Here is a 19930-nt window from a genome sequence, read left to right as displayed (position 1 = left end):
GATGTAAGTTAGGCTGAGAGACAGTGACTGGCCCAAGGTCACCTAGTGAGCTTCATGGTTGAGTGAGGATTTGAACCCTGATATCCCAGGTCCTAGTCCAGTGCTCTAACCATTACATCATACTAGCTCCTGTGGATGGCCCAATACATTTTAGCACCTGAGGCGAACCACAAAATGGCACACACACACACACGTCACTTCCAGAAAAGAAAAGTTGAGTGAAAATCTACATGAGGAACAAAGCTGGCGGGGGGGGGGTGTAATGCTTTACATTGGAATCTGCTGCCCCTGTAGATCCTGCTGCCTGAGGCAGTCACCTTACCTAGTAACCTCATGGGTGAGCCGGCCGTGTCTGTTGCACAAGAGTGCCGGAATTTGCCAGTATGTGACTGAATCCCACCCTAAAAGAGTGGCAGTCTGGAATCGCCCTAAGGCTGGGTCATGGAAGAAAAGATGAACAGCTGATCAAGAGTGGGAGCTGGCTCTTTGAAGAAAAGGATGGTTGGGGGCTTGAACACAGGGTCAGAGTGGAGCAGCAACATTTCCTTCTGTGTCCCCTTGACATTCTGGTCAAGGTGATAACTGTACAGCCTTCCCCAACCTGATGCCCTCCATATATTTTGGACTACAGTTCCCATCAGCCCCAGTCAGCACGGCCTGAGACTCTGTCAGATTCACAGAAGGAGAAAAGGTGTGTGTGTGTTTATATATGTGTGTACAGTACAAACATATCAGAGAACCCATTTCTACTGTTGCTTAATGACAATATTCAACACTTCTTGTCCCTCTATTAATTTTCCACTATCCATATTTTGTTCTCCTCCAAATCATGGCCTTCCCACACTTCCCCCTTCCTCAATCCAGATTGTCTCATGCTCCTTCCTTTTTGGAGTATCCCTGATATGAGAAAATCCGGTCTGAAGGAGTGGAATGTGTGGGAAGGCAGCACTTTGGAGAATATGGACAATAGAGAATTAAAGGAGGAAAAGGAAGCTCTGACTATCCACGCTAAACAGCACTATGGATGAGCCTTTAGTAAATACAGGGTAGGAGGCAGGGATGTGCCCCACAAGGGCTGCTGGTTGCATTTAAGTTTTTGTCCACTAGTGGAAATCCATCTCCCCCTATCTTGCTTCAAGATAGGATTCATTAAACACCCACCCCTATTATGTTCACTTTTCTGGATAGCCATAAAGGCAGGCACCCTTTGATGGTGGGGGTGCCACCAACTTGATTCATGAGGGGCCACTCTTACTATCATCTGAGTTTTGTTAGGGGCCAAAACTACTTCTTGGTCCAGGGTCCTGCCAAGTGCTTCCATCCCGATCCTTTAATTCAGTGGTTCCCAAAGAGAGCAGTTTACCTCAGAATGAGCACAAAGGGGGCAGCAGAGAGTGCTGGAGGTGTAAATAATGGTCAGACTTTGAAAAACTGGTATCACTTAATCAAGTTCATCAGTGTTGTTTAATTAATTAAACTAAACGGTTTTAATTGGATTTTGAATAAATGTGCAATGAATTGTTCCTGTTTTGAAATGTTATTATTGTCTTCCTCAGGGAGTTGGGCAAACCTCTGTTCTGAATAGTGCTTTTTATAAGGTAGCGTAGGGGTTGTTGGAGATGAGTTTAAGGCCGGAAAAGATTTGGGAACCCCTGCTTTCATTCCTGCTGGGTAGGTCTGTGTGTGTGGAGGGGACAAAGAGAGAGTGACTGTGGCGAAAACTTCTTTACTGTGGTTTTATCCTAATGAGAGTGTTTTAGCCGTGGAAAATTAAGCTCCTTTTTATATCATAAACTGGACTGCATTACATAAGCACATACTCTGCAGGGATTATCATTGGGCACTTGCATCAAAGCATCTGCTAGTCATTCTTCCGGGTAGAGCAGACACCAGCCTTGTGCAAAGGGGGAGAGAGAGAGAAAGAGACAGCAGGGATTTTTGAGGGGAGGAGGGGGACTGCACCCCCAAACCTGCCAAATGATGCTATGCAAGGTTCCAAATAGACTCCTCCAGTAGAAGATATGTATGTTGCACACATCTTTTGTGGAGCGTGAAAACTATCTATGGGACAGTTTGGGAGGTTATGGGACAGGCTCTCAGGGGACCCACCCAGATGGTGTCTGGGTGTTGAAATTGGATGCAGCAGAGGAAAGGGCTGTGGGGTCCCCAGGGCCAGCCTGACAGCACTGTGGGTGAAGGGATCCTGCTGGGGTGCCTCTCTGGGGAACAGCCAAGCAGGTCTGGCTGGGTTGGATTGTTATGCAGGAGAGGGAAGGATCTTGGCAAACATAGCCATCCCTGGCATCTTCTTCTGGGCAGCATCTCTTAAAGATGCAGCAGGGCTCAGTCCTCATCAGCTGCACCAGCTGCACAGTGTCTGCTTCATTTTGCATCTGTGCAGTGCACACCTGTGGGTGCCTCTGGCTGTGCTGGTCTCCAGGTGGGTGGCAGGTGGCAGTAAGGGAATGGTGTGAGCTAGAGTCCATTGAGCTGCCTGCAAGGCAGAAAATCGAGGTAGCTAGAACCAGCTAAATCGCCTTAGAGCTTTTGACAATTAAACAGTATACAGTTTTGTATCAATAAACTGTGGTGTGTCTCCCAGGCATATCCTTGTGAAGGCTGTGTCTGGTATATAATGCAAAATTCAGCATCTTGAACATTTTCATTTGCACAAAGCATCCAGCTGGCAGAAAGTGGTTGTCCCATCTTTGGCAAAGAAATTAGACCCTTGCTTTAGTGCTGAGAACTTATTCCGGCTAGATTGAAAAGAAGAGGGAGGAAAAGTGAATTCACAAAGAAGATGTCTAATCAGCAGCAACTGGTCAGGAAAGGAAAGTGGAGCCTCCTGATTCAGAGGCAGTCTACCAGATACTGTGGGACAAACAAGAGTGTAGGGCGCTTTCTTCTATGCCCCACTCATGAGCTGCCTGGGAGCATCTGCCTGCCTACTGACAAGAAACAGATTGCTGGACTGGTTGAACCTTTGGTCTCCTCCAGCTATGTTGTGCCTGAGCATGTGCAGAGTATTTTCTCTTAACAATGGGTTATCCCCCACAGCCAGAGTCCGACTGGATCAGACCAAAGGCCCATCTGGCCTGACATGTCTGCTTCCACAGTGGCCCACCAGATGCCCCAAAGGGAACCTCACAGGCAACCCCCCCCCCAACTGATATTTCCCACAGGTGTAGAGGAACCTTTTGGGGGCTGAGGTGCACAGCATTGCTCCTGGCAACCTGTGTCAGTGGGTGGCCTCTGACATTTACACAAACACAGACCCTTCAGTACCCACAGAGACACTGACACACGTAGCACACAGACACCGAAAGAAGATCTGATGGTGGGGGTGGGGGAGAGAACCCTGTCAATCCTAGAAGGTTGTGCAGAAAGATCAAAGTCACAGCCATACCTCAGAGTCCCTTCTCATTTTACTTGCCTGAACACTCCTATCAGCCTTCTAGCTCACACATTCCCATTGGTAGTGGGAGGCACCAATAGCCATGCGGCTGCGTTATCCCCTTTTCAAAGCCATTCGAGTTGGTGGCCATCACTGCACCTTGTGGCAGGGAGTTCCACAGTGCAAGCTGTGTGCTGATGTGTGAAGAAAAGCTGCTTCTGGTCAGCCTTGACTCCCTCAACCTTCACTGGATCATCCTGGTGCTTTCTAGCATTATAAAAGGGAGGAAACCCTCTTTCCCCAGCCTAGTTCTATATAGGCTAACTAGTTCTATTCGCCTGCTCTCATGCTTAAAACATGAACGGAGCTTTTAGAGAAGTCTCTCTCTTTCTCTCAGGAATATACTATTTGCAGTGCCCAGCTCCTTTTAACTGCGATTGCATGTTGATTTGCAGTGAAACACTCCAGATTGCCGTGGGGGGGGGGGGCACTTCCCTGCAACAGGACCAGGAACAGCTTGCCAGTACTGTAGCTGCAGCAGTTCCTGCCCTGAGGAGGTTAAGTGACTCGGCCACTTGATCTGGCAACGAGGGACGCCCAGGAGGTTCATGGGATCCCTTATAAAGAGCTTTCTCTGAGGGACGGGCACACACGGCAATCTGTGCACACGTGCCTGCAAACCCCCCCCCCCCGCGCCGCCGCCGCACACACACACACACACACACAGGCACAGCGACTTTGCTGCTGCCTGATTCATCCTCGTTTGCTGAGCTGCATCCAAAGGGCTACCGGCTCTTGATCGCGGGCGGGCAGGCAGTCCTGTGACAAGAGGAAAACAAGCTGCTCGTTGCCATTGCCACCCTGCTCCCCTGGAAGGGCAGAGAGGAGGGAAGATGGACCCGGCAAGAGCTGGGCCCCCAGAGAGCAGAGGAGCGCCCCCAGACTCCGGCAGCAAAGCAGCCAACGGCGGAGGGCAGCCGAAGCAGGAGGGATGGGAAGATGCCCGGGCGTTTTATGAAAACCTTTCCCCCAAAAAGAAACCCAAATCAGTAAGAGATTTCTTCTTTCCTTGGGCGGGAGGAAGGGTCAGCAGGTGGCCTGCCTGGCAGGGTGGCTTGTTTACTTGCATGTTTGTACATATAAAGAATATGACACACTGGCTGGGTGCAAGGAGAAAGAGAGAAAACCCATCCTCGGGAATAGGAAATGTCAGCTGAGGGAACCTGTTGAATCTCCCTGCTTGGCTACCTCCAACTGTAGAGTGTTGGAAGGCTGGGAGACCAGGGTTCAAATCCCACACAGTCATGAAGCTCACTGGGTGACCTTTTTGGCCATTCACTGTTTCTCGGCCTAACCAACCTCACAGGGTTGTTGTAAGAATAAAAATGGAGAAGGGGAAACCATGTATGCCACCTTGAGTTTCTTGGAGAAAGAGGTGGGATGTAATAAATAAATGTAATAAATAGAATAAAAATAGGCGATGTATGGTGGAGGGAGGCCCACCTGCTGTGGCCACAAGGAAGGGGGAGCCCTCAGCTCAAAGGTGGAACACAGATTTTGCAGGCCCAGCCTGCAGCATGACCCGTTAAAAGATTGCAGAGGCCTGGGAAAGTTGCCCTCGCTCAACTCCCATCCTGGATCAGCAGCTGGGAGTTGTAATCGGAAGCATCTGGAGGGGACCAGGTTGGGGAAGGGTGCCTTAGACTCGAGGGGTCTACTCTTAGAGCAGACAAGTCTATACTCGATCTATGATGGTTATTCATTTCAGTTTTGAATTGGTTCCTATGAAGCACCTCAAAGCGAGTTCACAACACGAAGGAAACATATAAATACAATTAAACACAATCCAATACCAACTGGAATGGACTGATGATCTGACTCAGTATATGGATCAAAGGCACTTGTTGTACAGCATCATTGAGATAACGGGCATTCAGCAAAGAATGTTATTTTTCCTGGAAGATGCTGTTCTCGCTTGCATGGAAGAGGCCCATGACAGCTGCAGAGATAAAGCAGGAGAAGGGAGTAAGGAGTAGATGTAGCCATGAAAACAGAGTTGCCCTCTTCCTTCTGGGGACCAAGGTCAAAACATTGCGGGCTGAGACACACATTCCATCCGTTAAGAACCCTTTGCCAGTTCATATGCCCAGCAGGTGGATGTGTCTGTGTGTGTACACACACACACACACACACACACACACACACACACTATGTGTCATGGTACCACATCTAATTTTTCTAACAGCAGGCTTAAAAACTGCTACTCCCAAGTCTTATTTCTGGATGATGTGGTGGATCATCACCATCTGAGACTGGTCCTTCTGTTTACTGCAGGAGAGTGCCAGATGTCTCAGGGTAGCCTTAGTATCAGCGTTTCTTTCTAACATGACTGCTGGAGACAGCCAGTCCAACTGGCATCACCTGACAGACTAACCTGGGCGAGGACCTGCCAAGGCCACCTATATAAACCTTACTGAAATGGATATGAATTGTGCCGGAGTGCTTCACCAGCCATGGGCAGAGCCATCACTCATACCTGTCCATCTCCAAAGTTCACGATGTCACCACTCCAGCCATCTGACTGTTTGGCATTAGGCAGGTGGAAAATGCTGTATTAGCTGTCCATTTAGTTACTTCACACATACTTTAACAGGCTGCAAAGCTCTTGCAGGGAGAGAGAGTAAAATCTGGCCCACATATGTCTGCAACAGCCTGCATAGATTTTCTGCTCATCATTTGCTTCTCTGTGGTCCCATGTCTCCTGTCCAGGGTAGTGTTCGCATCCCTGTTTACTGTGCACACACGATGTTATGCAAAATGCACATGTATCCTGGACTTTGTTATACAAGACTACTGCTTGATGCCATGCTTGGAGTACTTAAGCCACTCTTAATTCACCTCTAGCCAAGGTGTGAGCACCTTGGCATTGGGTAAAGACCTTGGTGTATACACAAACAGATATGAATCTGACATTAATGAAGCTGTACTGATGTGAACAGCTAGTGGGAGAAAGAGCTGTGAAACACAATGGGACTCCAATCTAGTACCCACCAAATGCTTTGGATTACAACTCTCCTGAGCAGGGTTGGGTCGGGCTGTTTTGCTGTTCTGCCTCCTGAGGCGACTGCCTCATCTTTCCACATGGGAGGGCAGTCGCTGTCCATGAGTCCCAGCATCATAAGGCTGTGCAGACTGGGGTTGATGGGAGCTATAGTTCAAAATATCTAGAGGGCGCCAGGCTAGAAAAGACAGTTTCTTTTTGAATCAAGCTTGAAAGGCTCAGTGCTAGCAACTGTTGGCAGAAATACATTAGTTTTTATCTGAACCCATGGCCAAATGAAAACCATGACAGAACAGTGAATGGGTAGGGTCTTAATTTCTGATCAAAAGGAGGTGGGGGCATTGCTCCAGTCAACTCCCACCTGCAAGAGAAATGCTTCCCCTCCTGCACTGCTCTGACCAGATTTGCACCTCCACAACCTTTTATGGTGGCCTTTCAAACAGGGGGTTGTTTGTGGGTTTTTCCACATCTAGTTTTGCCCTGTGCCTGGTACTTGTTTGGGGCACTCCCTTGCAGTTTTTTTTAATTCCACATCTCTGCAGATTTTTAAGCTTCTGGTGAGGCAGGTTCCTTCCCTTCCCCCTCTCGGTTCCCGGCCCAAATGCTGGTGGCCTTTGCCAGCTGGCTGGCCCTTGTGGCTCGCGGACTGGCTCCACTTCAGCAATGCTGAGATTGGACTGCTGAAAAACAGCCCCCCACCCAAGGGCCCCAGGCTAGCCTGAAAGCTGGCCACAGGGACGGAGGGAGGAAGTCACAGAACCATCCAGCTCAGGTCCAAAGTGTGGTCCTTTCTTGATAGGTAAAATATACGGAGTGTAGGGCCATTGGAAAAAATGTGCATAAAATGTGCTTATGCTAATTCATGCAAACTGATGCCTTTATCTAACTGATGCAAATTTAAATGCCATAGAAGGCCAGGCAGCTAATTTCTCATCCAACTCACCCCAGATAAATTCTTAAATTAATTTTCACAGACCAACTCACCCCAGGTCAGTTCCTCTTCAATTAATTTATCCCCCATTAATTTCCCCGTAGATCCTATTCAGAATCATTTCATTCACCACCACCCCATTCACGGCTGCCAAATCATTTTGAGATGAAGTCATTTTTACTCAGTTTGGTCCCCAAATTAATCTTACCCAGTTTTCCTGATCACCCCCAGTTCAATTTGCCTCAAATTCATTGCTCTCCCATGATCACTTTTGACACTAATTAGTGGGCGATAATATTTTGTCTTTGTGTATTAAATAGGGCTGCCATACAATTGGAATTTCCGGACATATCCAGGATTTGTCCGTCGAAAATAGTATCTGGGCTGAATTTCTGAAAATCGGCAAAAATGTCCAGGAAAACCCGGGCATATGGAAGTGCCTCCCCCAAAAAAGAGCTCAACAACTTTTGTGTCCAGATTTTCACTTTTTGAAATATGGCAACCCTATATTAAAAAGCTTCTTCTGTTGATTTCTGCAGATCAAACTGCGGTTTCCTTAGGACATCCCTATTTTCATTGGAGAAATGTGGGAGGGTATGGAGTTATGCGACCCTCAGCCAAGGAGATGTGGTAACTGTACAACCTTTAGAAGACATCTGAAGGCAGCCCTGTATAGGGAAGTTTTTTTAAAAAAAAAGTTTAATGTTTAATTATTATTTTTATATGTTGGAAGCCACCCAGAGTGGCTGGGGCAGCCCTGTTAGATGGGCAGGGACTAAATAATAAAATTATTATGATTATGGAATAAGATGTCCCTATTTTCACTGGAGAAATCTTGGAGTGTATGCTCCCCCCCTCCCCACACCCAGCACTTTCCCCATAAACACCTGCTCTTGGAACAAAAGGCAATCTGCAGAAAACCCGGACTGCTGTTTGTTCCATTTCAGTGTTAATGAAGGGGTACAGTGTAACAAAACAAAGTGCTTGGACACAGAGTGGGAAAGCACTAACCGAACCTGTGGTTCGAAAGGTAAGTGTAAATGAGCTGTAAGCTTACATGGAGGTCAGACTATTATCCAGTCTTTATTGAACTGCTTTCAGGGCATTTATACTCCTTCCTGTTAACCATTGCTTCACCTTATACTTTCCAGTGCGTTTCCCCTGTCCCTTTCCTAATTGCGAAAATTCACTTTCTTTTTAAACGGTCTTTTAAAAAATTCTTACAACTTGAAATTCTTACAACTTGAAATCACATCCTCTTGTGAATTCCACCTGGAGCAGCTGAAAAATACGAGGTCTTCTCTTTTTATGGAAAAAATCCTTTGTTGCCCTAGGGCAGCTGTGGGCAACCTCTGACCCTCCAATTATTGCTCAACTACAATTCCATCAGCCCCAGCAAGCATGGCCAGTGGCTAGGGGTGATGGGAGTTGTAGTTCAGTAACATCTGGAGAGCCAAAGGTTGCCCACACTTGCGCTAGGGCAATGGAGCACTTCAGCTGTCCAAACATTTTTGGTATGTTCTTCCATCCCTCCTGCAAAATACAGTCTGGGTTTGACCTCCACAATCCCTATGCACCTGACACAAGGTTTTCTGGCTGGAGGCCTCCCCCCCCCCCCCACACACTTCTATGCCTTTGTTTTTTACTCCCAGGGGCAAATTTCTCACTTGACTATCTCTGCACTCTATATTCCTGGAGGCTCCTGGAGTTAATAGGATTAATAGAGCACCATTTCTCTGATCTAGCACTTCCATTCTGGCTGCCTGGCAGCTTTCAGCTGTGAAATAACTTGCATTCCTTGATGGTAACTCTGCCTCCTTGTCTCCTAGTACAATGCAATGGTGTTCTGATCTCTTTTGGGATGCCAGGCTCTGATCAGAAACCCAGCAAATGTAACCAAATTGCTCCCTTCTCTGTTCCATTAATCTTTCTACTAAACTTAATCCTCCACCCCAGTCAAGAGAGTGAGGAAGAGGATGGTCTGGAAGAGAGCTGACCTCATTTTTCTCTCCACCCCAATTTCAATCTGCCAGGTTCTGTTTGTATTTATGCAACCAGCCCCTTCCCTCTCCTCCCTGCCAGCCAGGGGCTGCTTTCTAGATCCAGACATCTCATTGGCATTTCCCTGACCTTGTGCAACCTTGGCTGTTGCTAGGATAAATGGGGCTTGCTCGGAAGTATTGCCATCTCCTGCATCCTTGCAAGAGCTGAAGGTTGCTGAAGGTCACACGTGCCCTGGGTCACAGGTCCTGAGGTTTGTCTGCCGTAATAAGAGAGAGCCTGACAAAGAGAGATTAATGCAGGGATAAGACTTGCATGGTTTTCTTAACTAGTGAAATGCCTGTTATTACAAAAGGCAAAATGGGAATGTAGATGGAGAGCCTGTACATTACTATTGATATAGAAAATACGGGTGGTTGGCTTTTGCTGCCTAACTCCCCAAGGGACCAAGGCCCCTAATTCTATGATTGGTCAGGGATGAATGGATGGAGGCAGGATGCAGTGAAAGCAAGGCAGGTCTTTATCTTTCTGTTGCAACAGAGTTCCCTCCCTTCGCAAGGAGGCAAGAGAGACCCAGAATCAGAAAGAAACATCTCTTTTAAGGGTTTGCATTTTGGCATGGAGAAGGAGGACATCCCCTCTACAAACAATCAGAAATTACATTGATTGTAATTTTCACGAGAACTAGTGTTTTGAGAGAGGGAGAAAAACTTTGTTTCTGTCCACTTTTTCCATGCCAGTCAAATTTTATAAACTTCTGTTGGGTCACTTTTATAAGGTCAAGGCTCAAAAACAGGACCTCAAAGGCAATTGGTGCACTGGGGTGGGGTCATCCCAGCAACAGACACAAAGCAAGATCAGTTATTTTTCAGCTCTGCCAACTAACAGAGACAACTAAACCAAATTATAATTATTTTTTGAAAGAGCTCTCAAGGCAGCCTCAAACAAAAATAAAACAGACACAAACAAGAAAATCAAATAATTAAAAGGGGAAAAAACCAGAGCGCTAAAAACTAGAGCAGTGCTAAAACCATCTGTAGTAGCAAGGAGAGGTCAGGGGAGTTATGCCTACGGCAGGGATAAGAAACAGGATTTGGTGGGTAGGCTGGATACTAACCTGTCCCAGCACCCAAGGTCATTTTGACAGGTGGGCAGGGCTGTGAGGCACTCCAGAAAAGGGCACTGCAGCAGGAAGCCATTATTATTATTTATTATTTAATTTTATTCCTTGAATTTGTATCCCACCCTTTCTTTCCAAGGAGCTAGGGGCAGCAAGCTGATACACAGTTTGAAAACAAAGCAATCCCCCCCTAAAACAGTTAAGGCATTAAAAACAACAACAGCAATTACAACTAAAAACATTTATTTCCTGGCACTGGGAATACTCTGTGGTACAAATTGTCAACTTGGGGGCAAAATCTGGGATTTTGAGAAACTGCTATGGGTGTCAGTAACAAGATGGCTGCCGTGGGGGTGCAGCATAACACAAAATGGCTGCCACATCCAAGAGAACAGAGAAGGGGACTGGGGGAAACGGTGTCAGCGTAGTCCGTCCGGTGGATGTTGAATCCTGGCATCCAAGAAAATGTGAGCATGCTTCTCAGGCTGGAGAAGCTGAGTCAGTGCAAACAGGAGCTGAGCAGGAAGATGAAGGCCTCATATGAGGATCGTAAAACTTAATCGCCCTGCAACCCCTGAAGAGCTATTAAAATAATATTTTAGCTAATTAGTAACTCATGGCTCCCACATTATTGAGAATTATTGTTAGAAGGGATGTTAATAACTAGTTAATAGCTGACTATCTTGAACAACCAATGGCCCAATAATGCCTCATATTTTGCATTTTTGAAATGTGGAGAGGTGGTCTTAGGAAGGTGTTTCTACTTTTACACAGATTTCCCAAGGTCTTTGACCTCTGTTTTGGTCCTGCAGCTCAGGTGCCGAGCGGGGTCTGAATTAAGCTTGCAAAAGAGCAGGTGGGGGTAAGAAATGGGTTGCACTGTGTTTAATCCATGGCTGGTTTAAAAGTCCTTCTTGCCTGTCCACATTAGCACTTGCACACCAGACAGGATCTCCCAACAAACAGGACTGCCAACTTAAGGGCTGCTCTGTCAGTCTGCCTTCAAGAGCTGCCCAGTCAGCAGCCATTCTGTAGCAGAAGCATTCGCCTCTGTCGTCATTTTGTTGCCTAGTTAAGGCTTTCCTTTTTCAGCAGGTCATTGCGGTGGATTTTTTTTTTTTTTACCCCAGTCTGCATCTATATTGCATTTAGAACTGTTTTAACTAGAGCATTGTTTATATATGCTTTTTATTATTAAAGCACTTTGAGATGTTTTATAGGAAGTGGAATCCAGTGAATAAATAAAGCCATCATTCTGCTATTTCAAAGGGCAGAAAGCAGCCTCATAAAATTGCAGGATCCTGCCAAAGAAAATGCTAATTTGCAGTGTTGCACATATTATCTCTCCCAGGAGTGTCCAGTTCAAACTTTTAGACCCAAAGTGCCAATTATTCTCAAGGGGGGAAAAAAAGATTGTAGCTCTTGACTTCCACTTCCTGTGCTGTCTTTGGTCTCTTTCCCAGAACAGAGAGTGTGACTCCTGGGATGAGTTAATTCTGCTCATCCATGGGAGACAAGCCATATCTCTAGTATGATGTACAGACTCTTCCTCCAGTTATCAGTCAGTGGGAGTTAGAGGGGGTTGGTGGGGCTGGGAAAAATTCCTTCCTGCAGGGCCATTGTTAGGTACTTGGTTATATAGTTTGCTTTCTTCTTGTTTGTATGCTGGTTATTTATACATATCTGTATACATTTTAAGTTGTTTTAAACTGTTCTTAATATTGTGTATCATTGTGTTTTAATAGTAATGTTGTGTTTTAATGGGACCTGGGAGTGAAAGGAGGGTAATAAATTGTAATAATAATAATGGTTTTCAGATATAGGTTACACTTGAAATTTTGCTAATTGAGGTTTTTGGCAGCTCCCCCCCCCCCCAGGAGTCTTGTTTTTCATTTGGTTTTCTTTTTTTATTTTTATTAATGCATTTTAAGTTATCTTCCCTATTGTTTTTACAAAAGTAACTTGATATGTTTTTATTCATTTAGCACGAGATAATGATAAAGTGTTATACATTATTATATTTTGTAAACACTGTTCCATTACTTTTTATGTTGTTCATCTCTGCATAATGCCCCCAGGAAGGATTTTAGTTTATATTTCAAGCCCCCCATTTTTTCTCCATGTCAGGGCTGCTGCCCTCATTTTTGTGGTTGGCTTTCAACCACAAAATTTGCATAAAATTTGCATGTGCTAATTTATATATGTGGATGCCTCTGGGAAATTATGATGTTGGGTGGTGGGGGTATCACCAATTATTACATTTATATCTCACCTTTCCTCCGAGGTGCTCAAGGTAGTGTACATGGCTCTCCACTTCCCCATTTGACCCTTACAACAACCCTGTGAGGTAGGTTAGACAGAGAGACTGTGACTGGCCAAGGTCATCTCTGAAAGTTGTAGCTGAGTGGGTCCTAGCTTTAAGTAGAAGGTGTGGGTATGACCTGAAGCTCTTGATTATATTGCCACTGAAAAATATGCAGGCAGTGTCTTTCCTCTACATGGCAAAAAGATTCCTACATTGCAGGGGGTTGGACTACATGACCCTCATAGTCCCTTCCAACTCTTTGATTCTATGACAATCAATATACTATATTATTGAATTAAATCAGGCTTCCCCTACCTGGTGCCCTCCAGATGCAACTCCCATCAGACCCAACCAGTAGGACCATGGGAAGTTTAGTCACAGACATTTGGAAGTTACCAGGCTGGGTAAAGCTGAATTAGAATAATATAAAGTATGTACAATTTTATGACATCAAATTCCATCAGAATGGCCTTAATGGATCGAACTGAAGTCCATTCTGCATCCAGCAGTGGCTAGTCAGATGCTCTGGGATGTTGACAAGTTGAATATGAAGCTGATGGCCATCATCACTTGATATTTGTCCTCAACAGGAGCACCTGGTGTTTAGAAGCTCCCTTTGGGTGCCATAGGCAATATGGCCGTGGATAGGCCTGTTGTCTTTCATGGGGCACTACCATCTCTTTCTCTTTCTCTCATGCAGCCAAAGCCCCAAAATGCCATCACGATTGCTGTGTCATCGCGAGCCCTCTTCCGTATGGAAGAAGAGCAGAAGATTTACAATGAGCAGGGTGTGGAGGCCTACGTGAAATTCCAGCTGGATCACGAGAATGAGCCCTTTCTGCCTGGAGCAGCCTTCCCCTTCGTCAAGGTCTTTTCCTTTTCTGATGATTTTGTTCACCTCCAGATGGAAACATCAGAATCTGGGTTCAAGATAAGGGGATGAAGCAAGTGCTGGCTGTCACTTATCAGTAAATTAGCCCAGGCGGAGGTTTTATGATTGATCCAATGAAATGTGGGTCGTGGTCTGTTGCAATGCTACAATATCCTTGTGCTGGGTGTCTCCTTGAAGGTCTAATGTAAGACTCTGGGCACTGGAGAGTCTGTTGGGGTTTTTAATGCCATACTACCATCTATGTGCAAATACTACTAAACACCAATATCCTTCTTGTGACCCCCATTCCAAAGGGTACTGAAACCCAGCAAGCACTGGAACCCCTGAAACTTCTCTTTGCTTTGAGAAATGGGATCTGCTTAACAGTGCTTCAGGGAGGGACCTCAGTCGGAGAGCCCATGGTTTGCATTACAGAAAGTCCCAGGGTCAGTTCTCAGCATTGACCTGAAAGGATCAGGTGGCCGGTGAGCAGGAAAAGGGACTTTCTCTCTGCCTTTGGGGAACCACTGCCAGTCAGAATCAATATTGAGGTAGATAGAAGAACCAAACCATATAAGGCAGCTTCAGGTGCACAATCAGGGCTTCTCCTGCTTTTCTTTTGCATGCTTTTGATTAAAAAGGATGTAAAGTATCTGAAAGATGAGCTGTTCACCTGACAGTAAGTACTGTACTGATGGTTTGGGGCCTCCTTCCCCCACCTGTTTATTGTTTTATTTAAGGAAGTCCGGTTGTGTTCTTGGCCAGACTGCTCTGCCATCTTTGACTTTCTAGGCACTGGAAGCTGTTAACATGCAGCTGCGGGTGCTCTACCCAGAGAGCGAAGAGCTCTTCGACATCGTCCTCATGACTAACAACCACGCTCAGGTGGGAGTCCGCTTGATCAACAGCATCAACCATTACAGTGAGTAACTGGAAGCCACCTCCCTTGACCAGAAGCACCGAAGCAATTGATGGGTTACTTGTCACCTATTTGCAAACTACCAAGTTGTCTTGCTTCTATACCAGTCTAACTGTCTCGAGTCCCCATCCCATAAAGAACCCTGGTAAATGTATCTGAGTGATGGTGTTAGAATGGGGTGGTCCAATTCACAGCCCAAGGGACACATGCAGCCCTTCAGGCCTTTTTTTGGTGGCCCTCAGCAACATTTGACACACCCTCACAGCCCTCACACTGCCTTCCCAAAGCTGGGTAAGCTTTGGGAAGTAAATTAGGTAATTAAGTACATCAGAGTGCTGCCTTTGAAAGATGCCACATGGATTTCCTGACAAACAGCTCAACAAAACTTTGGCGTCAAAAGGCAACCAAGGAACCAGTGCAGGTGCTACATCCGCTGGTGGATTTCGCTTCCCAAGGCCTCTCTCTTCCTCCCCTCAATGTTTTCTTCTTCTTGCTCTCTCTTCCAGACCTGTTCATAGAGAGGTTTTGCATGACAGGTGGGAACAGCCCCATTTGCTACCTGAAGGCCTACCACACCAACCTGTACCTGTCATCTGACTGTGAGAAAGTGAGTGAAGCCATAGAAGAGGGTGAGTGAAGGTGTTTGTTGTCCTTCGCCTGCTGTTGGAAAGGGAGTAGGAAGTCACCCGTGTGTGCGAGTGTGTGGTCTGTTGGCACGTGTGGGTTAAAACCTAAACTATTTTTTCTGTTGTGACTCTCCTCCCTCCATCCCAGAAACCCCAGGTACTCTAGTTTTGCACGCGCAGTCATGTGGGCTCTTTGAACTCTGTTTCCCCTAGCAGGCTGCATGATCCTGGGAGGGCTCACAATAGGTTTATGAGGCTTTCCCATTATGATAGTAGTAGGTAGGGTGACCGCCTGTGGTATGAGATGAATTTGTGGGATGGATGCCTGGGAAGCAAGAGCTTGTTTACTACATGCAGAATCAAGTTGCCTAGAAGAAACGGTTGAGCTTAGGGCTACTTCCTTTTGAGGATGGTGCTGGGTTGCTTTGCTTCCTTGACAGAATCATAGAATTGTAGAGATGGAAGGGACCATAAGGGTCATTTCATCCAACCCCCTACAATGCAGGAATCTTTTGCCCTAGTGGGGCTCGAACCCACAACCCTGAGATTACCAACTGAGCTATTCTCTTCAGATAAGACTGGAGAGAACTCTGCCTGACCACAGTCCGTTTGACAGGTCCCCACGCCTAACATTCATCACACACTCTGACATATACACCACATTGAGGATATTGTTTAGTTTGCTCCAATATAACTCATATAGCATTTTGGGTTTTACAGACCTTTACATATTTTTTTAAAAGCAGAAATTGAAGTGCGAGCCACCAGGAGGCTGAGCTTCTAGAAAGTGCCGCTAGATCCTTTTCTTCTTCTTTCCCCAAGGAATTGCTGCAGCCACCATCTTCAGCTCCAACAGGGATGTGCAGGTTTCAGAGAACCAGCTGCGTGTAGCCTTCGACGGAGACGCCGTGCTGTTTTCAGACGAGTCTGAGCAGATTGTGAAGGCTCATGGCCTTGACAAGTTCTTTGAGCATGAGAAGACTTATGAGAACAAGCCTCTGGCTCAGGTATGACTGAGAATACCCAGAAATGCATTATCAGGAAATGTTGGGATGGCCACAAGCTGGCTGAGCTCAGGAGCCAGGCAGGTTGTTTGATTCCCTGTTTGCTTGCTTCTTTGGCAGTGTTTTGTTTGTTGTTTTTTTTGCAAACCACAATGAGGAGGAAGAGGAGGTGAATTTATTTCTGAAATTTATTTTTAGTTGATTTGTAACTGTTTTTAAAACAGTTTAATCTTTCAACCATAAGAGCAGTTAGGCTATGAACATTATATGGGGGGAAACTGCATCATTCTGTGTGGGTAGCCAGAGAGGTTTATTTTCCAACTGTATGGAGAGTGAGGAAGGAAGTTCTGGTTGACCTTGTCTGTTCACCTCTCCAGGGGCCACTGAAAGGTTTCTTGGAAGCTCTTGGGAAGCTCCAGAAGAAGTTCTACTCCAAGGGGCTGCGCCTGGAGTGCCCCATCCGCACGTACCTCGTCACGGCACGCAGCGCGGCCAGTTCTGGAGCCCGTGCCCTAAAGACTCTCCGGAGCTGGGGGCTGGAAACAGACGAAGCCCTCTTCCTAGCCGGCGCCCCCAAGGGACCCTTGCTGGAGAAGATTCGCCCGCACATCTTCTTTGATGACCAAATGTTCCATGTGGAAGGGGCAAAGGAGATGGGTACCATCGCAGCCCACGTCCCTTACGGGGTGGCTCAGAAATCCAGGCGCTTGGCACAGGCGAAACAAAATGAGAATAGCAAGTAGCAGAAAAGAGCGGGACTGGGCTAGGCCAGCCTTTGATACACTGAGAGCAACATCTCTATGGAGAGATGAAAAGTTTAGAACACCTTCCATGAGGACTAGAACCAAAAGGGTTGGGATGGCAGGTGTCTTGTTTGGGGTAGGTTGTTTGGGAGAAGGCTTCCTTACACCTACCTGCACACATTGCACTTTACAGAAATGCTCTTCCCTCTGCCTCACCATAACCTTGCGTGCCCATCACACCATTGCTGTCAGTATCTGCTGGTAGACTTTTGCTTCTGCCCTGCCATCCACTCACAGTGCTTCAAGGTTGATTGTCACCTTTTGCTCTTGAATATTCATGATATGTACTGTTTTTTCTTGCGGGCTGCCGCAAGGGGGCTGTGTTTTATTACACGCTTCAACAGTTGCATTGTGCAGAATTTGCTAATGGTGCCAATTTAAGCCTTGTGAAATTCCCAGCTTTCAACACTAGTTTTGAAAGAAAAACAGCAATTTCTGGCTCTTATGTTTGCAAGGATGAGCACAAAAGCATGTGTGCAATTCCTTGATGGAATTTATCTGGAATCAGAAGCCTCGGAGAGCCAGCATTGGTTGGGTGGTGAGGCTGACCATGGGGTGACCTCCTGAGACTACCCCCAACAATGTGCCCAACCCACATTGAGCACCCTAAAAACAGTCAAAGGCAGTGATGACCAATGGGGCCCATCACAAATGGATTGTCCAAGGGCCCCTCAAAGAGATTGACTGAGAAGGAGGCCTGCCAACAGAAAAAAATGCTCCATAAAACTCTTTCCAGGAAGAACTCTTATCAGGAAGGGCCACAGCTCAGTGTTTAGAGCATCCACCTTACACGTGGAGGGTCGCAGGTTCAATCTCTGGCATCTGAGAGACCTCTGCCTGAAATCCTGGAGAGCTTCTGCCAGTCAGAGTAGACAGTACTGGACTAGATGGTCCAATGGTCTGACTCAGTATAAGGCGGCTTCCTATGTTTCCCCAATCTCTCATGGCCAACAGAAGCTAAATAATTATGCAAAACACACATATGAATGCAAGTTTGCTTCATTCTTCCAATTTGCTCATCAAATGTGGCTTTTGTGAATGCCCCATGCCTGCCCCAACCTAAAATCTGCATCTGCTTCACCTCTAGCCAGCTTATGCACACTTACATTTTGCCTCGCTCTTTCCAGACAGAGGCCTGTGCTTTAATGCTCCATGTCTGAGCATTCCCCACCCCCACCCCAAGCAAAAAGGAGAGAGAGCAAGCACAGGATGATCTGCGTTTTCTTTTTATTTCTCAGTGCTTTGAGAAAAGACAGTAAATGAAAGCTGTGTTCCTGAGTCAGTGCGCTGCAGTGGATGGTGCTGGAACATGGACTATGACAACGCAGGTCCAAATCCCCACTGAGCCTTGCTGGTCACTGTTAGAGACTGAAAAATCAGTCTCGCTCAGCCTAACCTAACACCCCTATGCCCATACACCATCCTTAGAGGAAAAGCAGGCTATAAATGTGATAAATACACAATCTGGAATCTTCCCATTCCAAGTGTGTCTGGAAGCTTTCCACCACTTACCCCCTGGTTTTTTCAGCAGGGCTCCAGAGGTCTATTGAATAATGTGGCATCTTCCGTTTTTAACCAGTGTTGCATTTTCCCTGCTGTGCTCATGGGCTGTACTGTTAACACGGGGCAATATCTGGGGAGCCGTTCCCTGCTTGACTGCCCATTTGCCACAGTGGAAGCAGGCGGAGGCTGCGAAAGGTCGTGCTTCTGTGTCTGCTGGCGGCTTTGCTTAGGAATGAAACAATGCAATCAATGACTGTCTGTCCTTCTGGGTGTGTTATCTGTAATAAATTCTGTCTATGTTACCATTCGTTCCCCCTCCTGTTTGTGAACTCATCACTGGTATGTTGATAGCAAGCTGAAGTGCTCTTGAACATAAGGACTAGAAACTTGGAAGAGTGACAGGGAACTAGGTGACAGCAACACCCCCTCTAGCATAGTACTAATTTTCCCTTTCTTGTGAATCAAAACCAAGTTATCATACCATTTACTGGAGAATATCCACCACATCTTGCCATTGGAGGGTTATTGGGCATTAGTGTTGGGTTATTGGTACACTGTAGACCAGGGTGGGGAACCTTGGCCGTGAAGTGGGGTGCAAATGCATCTCTGTCTGGCCCTTGGACTCTGCCCAAGCCACACCCCTTTCCCTGGCCCACCCTCCTTACTGGTCTTCCTTTACTCCCCCCCCCTTGCTTGTTTTTGGCTGCCTTGAACTCTGATCATGACTCTTGCTTGCCAGGATGAAGGACAGAGCAGTGTGTGTGAATGTGTGTCGGAACTAGTCTGCTGTACAAACGTAAAATGTACATTTCTTGTTTTGCTAGCTTTTGCCTCTGGCCCCACCCAGCACTGGCATGCGGCCCTCAGAAGGAATGTGGCCCTTGGGCAAAAAAATGTTCTCCACCCCTGCAATAGGTAGTTTAACAGAAGCAGTTCTCCAGTCTCATTCCCAATTTATTACAGTATTATTTTTTAAAAAACCTTTCCCCTTGCTTTCAAATTTCCTTATTACTTCCTTTGGCCTCTTTCCCTCAAAGGAAGAGAAGGAGGAGGAGGACCGCTCCCCCCCCCCGCCCCTCGCCAACATCTCTGTCTCCCAGCCACCTTCACTTGGCATCCAGGGAATTGCTGGTGCTGGCACCCATCCAACTGGAAAACTATTGCATGGGGGGGCAGAGGAGTGAGGAGCCCCCGTAGACTGTGGGACTGTTACGGGTGGTTTTTGGCCCACCATTTGAGAAGTGTATTCAAAGCCAACGTGAGCACAAATGCCACCTTTTTCTCATTGCCAGTTCTGCATTTGGGTTCCGCCCTGGGCTAAAAAACCCCACTGCCTCAGGCTTCGTCCCATCCAATGTGCATATTTGAATCCCACCCAAGCTCTGCTTATTT

At 46.6% G+C, this 19930-nt stretch overlaps 1 protein-coding gene across 2 annotated transcripts; it reads left to right on the top strand.

Annotated features, from left to right (window-relative positions):
* The first annotated feature begins 3876 nt into the window (after nt 1-3876).
* On the top strand, nt 3877-18840 carry NT5C1A (5'-nucleotidase, cytosolic IA). Of its 2 annotated transcripts, none has more exons than XM_083511318.1 (6): nt 3877-4443; nt 13513-13680; nt 14476-14605; nt 15109-15231; nt 16051-16235; nt 16610-18840. In XM_083511318.1, exons 1-6 carry the CDS (start codon nt 4288-4290, stop codon nt 16973-16975), a joined length of 1128 nt encoding a protein of 375 aa, XP_083367444.1. In that variant the 5' UTR covers nt 3877-4287; the 3' UTR covers nt 16976-18840. The 2 variants fall into 2 exon arrangements, with proteins under 2 accessions (XP_083367444.1, XP_083367445.1); XM_083511319.1 differs by lacking the exon at nt 3877-4443 and adding an exon at nt 10872-10974.
* Nucleotides 18841-19930: the final 1090 nt, after the last annotated feature.

Source organism: Podarcis liolepis, assembly GCF_965112155.1.
Source record: "Podarcis liolepis genome assembly, chromosome: 7".
Lineage (NCBI taxonomy): Eukaryota > Metazoa > Chordata > Lepidosauria > Squamata > Lacertidae > Podarcis > Podarcis liolepis.
The sequence above is the reverse complement of the archived record's forward strand: the minus strand, read 5'-3'. Positions and strand labels throughout refer to the sequence as shown.

Excerpts from the sequence above, each read along its gene's own strand:
- NT5C1A (XM_083511318.1), top strand. The coding sequence starts at position 4,288 with ATGGACCCGGCAAGAGCTGGGCCCCCAGAGAGCAGAGGAGCGCCCCCA. Across the intron at positions 13,681-14,475 it reads CAGCCTTCCCCTTCGTCAAG|GCACTGGAAGCTGTTAACAT; the intron begins GTCTTTTCCTTT and ends TTGACTTTCTAG. Across the intron at positions 16,236-16,609 it reads AGAACAAGCCTCTGGCTCAG|GGGCCACTGAAAGGTTTCTT; the intron begins GTATGACTGAGA and ends TCACCTCTCCAG.